The sequence below is a fragment of the Diadema setosum genome, chromosome 16, assembly GCF_964275005.1.
Source record: "Diadema setosum chromosome 16, eeDiaSeto1, whole genome shotgun sequence".
In the NCBI taxonomy this organism is placed as follows: domain Eukaryota; kingdom Metazoa; phylum Echinodermata; class Echinoidea; order Diadematoida; family Diadematidae; genus Diadema; species Diadema setosum.
In genome coordinates, this window is record NC_092700.1 from 1,726,457 (window position 1) to 1,737,588 (window position 11,132).

An 11,132-nucleotide genomic window follows, 5' to 3' on the forward strand; every position below is an offset into this window, starting at 1 on the left:
CTGAATTTATTTGAATGTCTTTTGTCAATTTGCACAAGAAATGTTTTTGTCTTCTGGCATTATCATATTTACAAGAAATAAATAGCATCTATAGTGGTCATTTGAGAAATGGCTGCCATGGTCGTTGATGGTGCCATTTGTAATGACCTCGTATATTATTTTCTTTTGAATATGATTTTCAACTTATGTAAAAAATTTTATTGATTTGCTCTCTGAGATTAGCATATCTTTAAAAAAAAACAACAAAACAAAACAAAACAGACATCCATGGCATGGCCCTTGAGGGCGCCTTCTAAGAAGACCTTATACTTAAATTTATTTTTGAGCATAATTTTCAACTTGTTTGCAAAGTCTTATTGACTTTTTCTTCTGACAGCAGCAAATTTTTACCAGAAAGGGGGGGGGGGGGCATCCATGGCAGCTGTTTTGAAACTTGACTGCTATGGCTTTTGAGGGTGCACTTTTGGATGGCCTATTATGAAATTCAGTTTGAATGTAATTTTCCACCTTTGCGGAAATTCTGATTAGACGTCTGCAACACTTTACGAAAAAAAAAGACATTCATGGTGGCCATTTTGAAAAATGGCTGGAATGGCCATTGAGGGGGCAATTTGCAATAGCCCAATAACTTTACTTTGAATGTAATTTCCCACCTGTTTGCAAAATCTCGTTGGCTTTCCCTTCTGATTTTAGTAAGTCTTTACGAAAATAAAGCATTTATGGCGGCCATTTTTAAAAATGGCTGCCATGACCGTTGAGGGCGCAATTTTCGATGGCCCAATATCGAGATTTATTTTAAATGTCATTTCCCATTTACTGTATAAGCAAAATTTCATTGACTTTTCCTTTTGAAATTAACATTTTCTTAATGAAAAAGTGGCATTTATGGTCGTGCCCATTTAAAAAAGAATGGCTGCCATAGCCATAGAGAGAGCAATTTTTCAATTGCCCAATATCTGGATTTATTTTGGATGTAATTTCCCGCTTGTTTGCAAAAAAAAAAAAAAAAATGGCTTTCCCTTCTGAAATTTGCATTTTTTAACAAAAAATAGCATTTATGGCGGCCATTTAAAAAAAAATGGCCACCATGGCCGTTGAGGGCGCAATTTCCGATGGCCCAATATCTAGATTTATTTTGAATATAATTAACATTTATGGGGAAAATCTTATTAACTTTTCCCTTCTGAAATTTGCAAAATCATCGAAGAAGTGGCACATTAGACAGCCATTTTGAAAAATGGCTTTCATGGACGTTGAGGGCGCTATTAACAATGGCGACATATTTAAATTAATTTTGAATGTAATTTCCCACTTGTTTGCAAAATCTTACTGGCTTTCCCTTCTGAAGTTAGCAAATATTTTGAAAAAAAAATGGCATTTATGGCGGCCATTTAGAAAAATGGCTGCCATGGCCGTTGAGGGCTCTAGTTCCGATGACCTGATATCTAGATTTATTTTGAATGTAATTTCCCATTTGTAACCAAAATCTTATTGATTTTTCTCTCCTAAAATTAACAAATTTTACGAAAACATGGGATTTATGGCAGCCATTTTGAAAAATGGCTGCCATGGACGTTGAGGGCGCTATTTACGATGGCCCAATATCTAAATTTAATCTGAACGTGATTGTCAACCTGTGTACGAAATTTGGTGCTTTTATCACAAAATGCACAATTGTTCGGCTATGCCGCTCTACTAATTATGTTTATACGATCAGAGCCGAATTTGGGACGGTGTGACGCCTGTACAAAATTGACTACAGTGTTATTTTCTCTGCTGTCGTAGAGATAGATTCACCTCACCTGTTTCTGAGGCTGGTATACTTACTACAATATAAGGTGTTGCCATATACCATGACAGTAACTTCGACCATATATTCAAACCTCTAAAAGATGTATAGACTTTCTGTTACCTACTTACCTGCCTGCTAAGTTTACGTTCAATTAAAAGGCTTGCCTGCAAGGGCTTCACTGATGTGCAAACGTCATGTCACATTTTGCATTTTTTCTGCCTCGTGTATTTTGTGTTCAAATGAAATGCATTTCCATGTCGCTTTGATTATTTTCTTTGTCCTGTTTTATAGAACCTTCCCATTCGCCCCATATTTGTGTCAGTATGATATTGACCACCGTCTTCAAGTGTATTTCTGATACAAGTTCGTTGAAGAGTAAATAACACAATTCTGATATACACAGTTATGAGAGCTGAACTCCATAGCATCTCTTGCATTTTCATGTGAGAAATATGCCACATTCAACTTCAAATGTTTCACTGTCAGGGGATATATAATGTAGCCTCTTACCGATAACTTACGACACTAATCCTTACATTGAGATTACGTTACTCCATTCCTGCAGTATACTTGAACAGTTACGTTTCATGAGAAGGTAGAGTACTGTTGTTTTCATATCGGTTCAGATCAAGGACATTGTTCACTTCCTACATATTTCAAAATAATCAAATGATGTTCCATTTCTATCTGGCAAAATCATATCTTTCAGGAAACCTCACCGACGGTGAGTGGTAGAGACACACAAGCAGCTCGTCAGGAGATCTTACGGCGTGAATGTCTGCAGAGAAACATCAGGGCTTCTCCGCGCCTGGCAAAGACCTGCAAGCTCTTTAGGGTCCTCCCAAATCAGCGAACGCTGCTACTCCTCGTCCCCAAGTGTGGCGGCACAGTCTGGGGTAGACTTCTCCTCAGCGTCAACGGCTTTATACCTGAAGACGCTAAATTGAGCGCGATGGAATCTGTCACCTTACTAAAAAAGCACTTTAAGTATATGTCACAAGCGAAAAAGCGCAAGAAACTCTACGCTTCTCGCTTTAAGAAGGTTATCTTCGTGCGCAATCCTTACAGCCGTCTTTTGTCTGCCTTCAGAGAGCGACTGGAGACTTTTCCCAATATAAATCTTAATCAGCGCCGTGCTCACAATAAGAAAATCTACATGAAATACGGAAATCACTCTAAAGACGAAATGCCCAATAAGTCGGTAAAAAATGAAATGTACAATGTGACCTTTAAAGAATTTATCGACTATTTCTTGGACGGAAATTACGATATTCACTGGCAGGACGTGTACAAGATTTGTAATCCTTGTCTCGGTTACGATTTCATTGGAAAAGCTGAGACGTATAATGACGATGTCATAGAGGCGTTGAAACTCATGGGTGTGGATTCTAGATTCCATCCATACAAGAAACTTCACCCTTCGAATAGCAGCGATGATGCCATCATGAAAAAATATTATGACACGCTTTCTGATGAGCAGTTTGAAAAAGTCAGAGAGAGGCTTTCCACCGACATGGCGTATTTTGGCTACAATATGCCTGAGAGCATACGAAGGGATCATGATTGAGATTTCACCTGTTTGCATCATATAAAGTCAGATCTCATTCACTTTTATTCAATTGCTTTCATAATATCTTTATAATTTCTTTCAACACGGTGATAAGAGTAGGCCGATTCAACGCCAGCATGCACAAATAGGGTCTGCACTCTTACTCCCGCAGCCTGCCGATACGTTAAGGCCCGGCCCACAAAGCGTATGCAGAAAGGACACAGCGGACGAGCAAAATTTCGGGGATGGCTTCATCCGCTTTCATCCGCTCCAGAAATTGACAAAATTGGCGAAAATTGGCGGTAACAGAACGGAAATAGAACGGACGTGGGTAGTATGTAGCGGGGATGTTAAACGGATGTTCATCGGAAGCCTAGCGGATGAAAGCGGATGGAAGGGGATGACAGCTCCGAAGGGATTACCGGAGATAATTGCGAAACGGACGCATAACAGAAAAAGCGGATGCAGAGTGGATGCAGAGCGGATGCAGAGCGGATGTAGAGGGGATGCTTTCGAAATGCTTTATATACGAGATGCATACGCTTACATCCTTTCTATTAACGTGCTGTTAACGATGTAAAGACGTTCCACGTACCATATCTTTCCTCCCTCTTTCCGTTTTTAGCTGCAGCGGATGTGAGTTGCGAGGATGCCCAGAGGATGCAGAGAGGATGCAGCGGACGTTTAAGGGATGCCGCACGGACATACAACGTTTGTTGCTCGTATGTCGCGGATTTACATCGTACACAGCGGAAAGTTCATCCGTTCTAAAAGTTTTAAGCAGCTTAAAACTTTTTGCGCGGATGAAATCACAGTGGACGGATGCTCGATGGATAGAGCGGATGAAACACGTATGCGATGGGTACACAGCGGATTCGTAGCGTTTTCCAACGGATGGCAAGATTTTTTTGTACGCTGTACATCCTCTTTGCATCCGTAAGTGCAGTGGGACCGGGCCTTTAGCTGGCTACCACATGACCTGCAATAAATTAGAATCTGTCAGTTAAAAAAAAAGAAGATCAAGAAAACTTATGACCTTATTCCACTTTAATATGGGGTTTGATTGACTCTAATGACAGAAAGATATATTCTAAGGGTTCTCGATTACAAAACATTAAGAGCAGTGATAAACAATCCATGCGAGTGTATTTTTTTAAGGATAAATGAGAAGATACACGTGTATATCATTGACTTTGCAGTGTCATTGTATACTAAACCTTCAAAAAAAGTTTGGAAATTTGACTTTGATCAATCATTTTTCCTTAGAAATGACTTATTTGTGCTTAGTACCACACAAAGACTGTTTAATTCTCTTTAAAATGATATCATACTTGTTATGATTATCGTATACATGGAGGTGCAGTGCTTACAAATCTAAGGTAAAGTCAGAATTTTAAAGTTGCAAAATGACCGATTTTTGACGTCCCTAATGGAGTTTCCTCGTTATGAGTTACCCATTGTATCTTTGGTGTTCATTTACTGTAACATTAGCATTTCTATGGAGCGAAACATGGATGCGTTCAACGAAACAGATAAACAAACAAACACACACACGCATGCACACACACACAACACACACACACACACACACACACAAACGATCATGACTCAAACCATTTTATCTCACAGAACCTCGCCACATTAACCACAAGAAAGACATAAAAAGTGAAATGGAATGGTCTTGATTTTATTGGAATTTCATCTTTATTTTGTCCTCATTTGGTCGTTATTTTGTCTTTACTTTATGTCAACTTGTCTTTATATGGTCAATGAACATGATCGAGGCTCAGTATCTGGTGGACGACCCAAGTGCTTGCACCACCGCCTGGTGACGTGTACTCATGCTGTTGATTAGCTTCGTGATTCGCTGCTGAGGAATGGCGTTCCACTCGTCAACCAGTATCTGATGGAGTCCTGCCAATATTGTTGCATTTGTGACCATCTTCCCCACAGCTCGGCCAAGTTGATCCCAAGGACGTTTTATGAGGTTGAGGTCGGGGCTGCATGCAGGCCAGTCCATTCAAGATTAGTGATAGCCTCTCTCGAGAAAGTTGCGCACGAGTCTCGCTCTATGTGGTCTTGCGTTGTCATCTTTTTGAAGCATCTCAGCAGTTTGCTTCAATCTGCCCTATGGTGGGGGCTTTTTGAACATTACTTACACGTGGCATGATGTACAACCATAAATCTTGATGAGCTATCAAAATTGCCTGGCATGGCACTACTGAAAACTTTAATGTGACGTGATGTCTATTGAAATTTGCCTTCATGGCTGACCAGTTGAGAACAAAAGACATAACACAAAAGAACATGTTCTCTATTTACTCTTTACGACCATTCTCTTTCATAGGGAAGATTCTTGTTCATTTTCCATCTTTTCAATGCAGACCTTATCAGACACTTTTGAGTACAGACCTTTACTTGATAGCATAATCATAATGAGTAGGATATTATTTTGAAGAAAATTTAATAAACCTTCTATTGATATCAAGCATTTATTGTATAGTGCTTACAAACTGGAGAAATTCACAACTGAAGTCAGATTTCCAAACTTTTTTTGAAAGGTTAGGCTAGGCTCTTACCACCCAAAATACTCTTTACATTAATTATACATTGATTTTGTTTGGAACTGCTTTCATGGGAAGATTTACAATATCCTGATGAATTCCAAGTGCCTAGATTTGAAACTGAAATAATTTGGAATAATTCAAATATATTTCATTAAAATACATTATTGTGAAAAAAAAAATCGCAGGAAAAAACAGATGTAGTAGATATGAACCATTTATCAAAAATAGATCACGGAAATGATCTTAGCAGGATCAATTACATAATGTTATGAAATTCTCTGTTTGCTATGTTTTGATATCATTCGATAAAATGCATGTCATATTCCACATATTTCTTTGTACTTTTTGTTGAAAAGAAGTGAAAATAAAGTTTTAATTATTGAATTGAGTATTGAAAATTTAGGCAGCTATTCTAGGGTTTTTTGAGGTTTATTTGATGAATAAAAACCTGTGACTTTCATGCCGCTGCAGAATAAAAAAAGTTCTAAGATCACTTTGTTGATTTAGACAGTATTTCTCATGTAGCTTAAGTTATATTTTTGACGATGAGGATACGCCGAGTCTTTCAGAAGCGTAAATGTTTGAAACAAAGAAATGTGATTTCATTTTTTCAGGTGATCTTGCATGAAATGAAATTTCAATGAAAATTTAGTTGAATGGGAAATCACATCAGATAACATGTAACTACAGTAACGATGTTCAAACACTGTCGTATTTTGCTGCATTGTCGACATTTAAATACATTCTAGCAAATTAAAGTGATTTCACTAGCTGTCAATTCAACGTAGATATCCAAAATGGATGAAAAAATATTAATAGGATATTGTAACCTCTGATATATAGGCTGCTTACTCCGGGGTTTATCACAGTGCAAACGCGTCAATAACAATAAATCAGTGAACGCACATAATTTCGTTGAACTTGGGTTCTTGTTATTCAATGTCAAACAATGATCCAATGACCATTATCATAAGCAAATAACAACGATGCTGCTACAGTATAAACTTCGATTGACAGTTACGATGTGACGTAGCTTCACATAGACGGTTTTGACGATAATGTTGACATGACTTGACACGACGATGCAATGTGACGATGCACCGCGACGTTACGATGCATATATCAATGGAACGTTATGCGACGTGACGGATTACTGAAATAAGCAAATAATGAATTGTACAGGTTACTATACGAATCAACTCATAGCTATAGTTCAACGATTTCTAATCCTATGAAGTATAATATTATATAACACTATTTACACTGTAAGCATATACATGTGTAGTTGTGTGACCAAATTGGTAATATATCCTGGAAGATATAGCCCATTTATGTACATGCAAATTATGTCATTGTATTACAGTTACACAGTTATTGTTTGTCATCTTACTGCAAATTTTGTATAAATTGCCATAAGCCCAAATATAATTTGGCACATGCATCTTATTTGATACACAGCCTTTATTTATAGACCAAGACAATTAGATTACTGTTTGGATGTAAAAATGTATTTCTTGTGAGAAATAATTCCAATGAATTTGTATCTCAACAAGTGAATCCACAACGCAATGCTTGTGTATATAACACATCAAGATGCTAAAGACTATCCTACTAAACATAAATACTCAGTATGAACATGTACAAACAGCATGCAAGTAGATCGATTATGTGCTTATATCCGTCATGAATATAGTGCAATGTATGATACTGCTATATACAACAAAGACAATGTCTCACTTATGTGTTATTTACAACATGAGAGTATGTAGCAAGCTTCAATGAATTATCTCTTAAACTGGTCTAAATCCATGTTACAATGTTTGATCAGCTACATGTGTGCATCCCCTATCCAAATTAAAACAAACTTACAGAGTTATTTCACTCTTCATGATAGATATCTGCTTACAGGAAAGTGTACTGAAAGGCTGTATTGTGTATTGCAATATATCTTGTCATGAGTTCCATACAATTCACAATCAGATGATGGAGTATTCTTGGAGAATTATAACTTTAATCTTGAGAAAGTCGCTATATACTCTGACAATATACAATTTTACGAAAGGCTTAAACATATGAAACAATGAATTGGTTGCACTTACCAACTGTTTAGCACAACAACCTAATGAAAATCAACCTCTAACATTCTAATTCCTGTTCGTCGCGTGGTTGTATTAGTGGTTGTACAAAGTATCATTGTATCTTCAGTTAGTTTAGGGAAAATAAAAGCGAGATTGAACAAACATGTTTTGCAGCAGATATGAAACATTCTGTAAAGCTGGTTTGAATTTGTTATGGGGCCAAAAAGACAGACAGCTAAACACGAACAGACACTAACACATACGCACACACAAGAAATGATATCAGATTTCTCCTCCGTTCCTTCTCTGATGTTAGCCAGTTCTTCCCCACTTACCATTACGAGTTGATGAATTGAATGAGTTTTCTGTTGTCGATCATCTTAATTGTAGAATTTGGATCTGAAATATTATACTAAATAAACAAGCCATTTTATTCATAATAATTTTATAGCCGTTCTTTTAGATTTCAGCTTAGTCTAGTCCAAACTTGTCGCGTTGTACTGAAATACAACATGTTATAACTATTTATTTCTCTTATGACTACAATGTTAAATTCTTCTGTCCAGTTTAATATGACAATAATATATTCAATGACTTCTGTATGTATGTTTCACATTACTTTAATGTATGTCTTGTGATTTAATAGGAAGTTACATGCACCTGTGAAATGGACTTGTTTTTTTCCTGTTAATAACTTTGCGATGACATGTCGTCATCACTGAGTATAATGGACATAATCCGTAGTTTACTCAATTTGCAAAGGGTTTCTTGCTCTCTCTCTCTCTCTCTCTCTCTATATATATATATATATATACACACACATTTATATTCTACATATAATACAATCATATATATATATATATATATATATATATATATATATATATCTTATTACATAACAGACTAGAAGGCCTGCATATATATATATATATATATATATATATATATGCCTACTCATCTGTTCGTTGTTGATACGTAAGTAGAGTATTCCATACCACACCACACTATACTACTTATTTATCATTTGTTGCAAACTTATGTTACTAATTCCAGTTCAAGTTCAAATCTATTTTATTAGAATGTGTTTCGATCACTTTTTGTAAGTCAAAAAGGTACAATGTTATTGTGTAATATGTAACTCAGTTTAATATAATGTTTGTTTGTTCTTGTGTACACAAAGTGCAAAGAAATTCAAATCAAATCAAATCAAATCAAATCAATTTTCATCCAAGTAAAATGCAAACGTAGGAAGCAGATTGGCCATATCTCTACGAAGTTAATCATAAATTGGAAACATCAGAAATTGGTTATTACTAAGGCCTATTTACATGCTCCGTATATAACACGTGACCAAAGAAGGTAATGATAACATACAACACAAAGGACGTGACTATTACATTCATCAGTCACATTACAACATGTTACGTATTTATGTTTTACACTTGTATCCTATACAAATGCACACTTCTCTGTAAAAATAAAAAAAAAAGATTTTATATGCCTATAATGAACAACATACATTCAGATTTTGGCGCCGCTCACGAAGTTGCTGCTGAAGCCTGAGAAACGCCATCGGTGGTCATACGAATGACGCGATGTTCATACAATCAGAGCCGAATTTGAATATTTCCTTTGTCCTGTGTCCATCTTTGCTCGGGAGAGTAAAGCCAGGCTGACACTTGCACGATTCTGTGGCACGCATTGGCACGACTCGAATCGTGCCAGTGCGCATACTAGTCGTAAACTGGCGTGAAGTGTGCGTAAACCCGTCGTGACTGCGTGCCATGTCGGGACGAGTTATTTATTTTGAAATGTTCAAAATTTTGGTCACGACTTGCCACGACAAAATCGTGGCCAAAAGTCGTGCAAGTGTCAGCCTGGCATAAGACACGACCTACATTACTCAGGAAGGTGCGGCAGCGGCTGCGGCACCTCCCTGAAGGGAGTTTTCGCTACACGACGGGAAGACCGAGAGTACGCGGAAGCAATCAGCTGTGACAGTCCCCGCACTGGGACTCCGGTCCCCATATCTAAGCAGTTTCGCTTTCCTGTTAGGACGGAGGCGTGGGGACAAGATCGCTGATTGGCTGGCTGGCTGGCTGGCTGGCTTAATCCTGCCCAGCATCGGGACCGAACGCTATTTTGGCCGGGAACCGTTCTCATTTTCCCCTGCCAAGACGGGACGTTTCTCAGATTTGATCATGCGCAGAAGTAAATTTTGCACACGGCACGCTCAACTACCGGCCGCGTCGTGCTTGCGAAAGCTCACTTTATCTACGCAACGCACGCGAAGCCGAAGAACGTTACCGATGAGCCTACGCTTCTATGCAAAATTTCGCTGACGGCAATTCTATTCTCACTGATTCTATCGTTCCTGCATGAACCATGTAAGTCGTGGTTTTCGAATGTATCCTGGTTGGCAGCGAATGAAGATCAATTAATTCTGGCTAACCTTCTCTCCCCACTCTACCGGGTCTTCAAGAAAAGTTAAATTACAAACAGGTAAGATGATAGCATTACTGCAGGTGGTTCAACAGTATTTCTGGTTTAATAGAAACATGTCACCAGTTCAGCAATCCTGGAATCATTGTAACTAGAACGGGCATGGGGTGTCACTATTTTAGGTGAACATAATGTCATGTCCTATTCATCCATTCTATTGCAATTTATTCCTGTTTTGATGACGTTTGTATTCTATTTCAGCTCAAGTGTACAAGCCTTGGTACAAATCCTTGACATCGAATTACCCAAATTTTCTGCGTGGTTCATTAATATTCATAATAACCATTATCGTACAATCTGAAGAAGACTGACGTAATGTATCACCAACAAAATAATGAGCCATGACAAATGTATGTACACAAGATGATACTAGATGGTCAACTGTATAGAGAACATTAGGGCCATTCTCCGAAAAAGTGTGTAATTACAGTTGTACAAAATGACAAAATTCACCATCAAAGATTTCATTCATTTTTTATCAAGTCAGAAACTTTAATCCCTTAGGCATACAAAACAATCAATGGGCGATTTTTGAAAGCTCATTTTTTTTTAATAAAAACATTTCCAAACGCAGAGTCCTTTTTTAACATGTTAAAATCACATTATCTTCTGATAATGTGGTCACCAGAGGTAGCATCTTAGGA

At 37.5% G+C, this 11,132-nt stretch overlaps 1 protein-coding gene across 1 annotated transcript; it reads left to right on the forward strand.

The window, feature by feature from the left end:
- The first annotated feature begins 1,399 nt into the window (after positions 1-1,399).
- LOC140240192 (carbohydrate sulfotransferase 12-like) lies at positions 1,400-3,359 on the forward strand. Its single transcript, XM_072319989.1, has 2 exons — positions 1,400-1,462; positions 2,502-3,359. The coding sequence occupies exons 1-2, from the start codon at positions 1,400-1,402 to the stop codon at positions 3,357-3,359; spliced, it is 921 nt and encodes a 306-aa protein (XP_072176090.1).
- Positions 3,360-11,132: the final 7,773 nt, after the last annotated feature.

Bases quoted from the DNA above. Each gene is read 5' to 3' on its own strand.
- LOC140240192 (XM_072319989.1), top strand. From the start codon at position 1,400: ATGGCTGCCATGGCCGTTGAGGGCTCTAGTTCCGATGACCTGATATCT. The intron at 1,463-2,501 runs GTAATTTCCCAT...CATATCTTTCAG, and splicing joins TATCTAGATTTATTTTGAAT to GAAACCTCACCGACGGTGAG.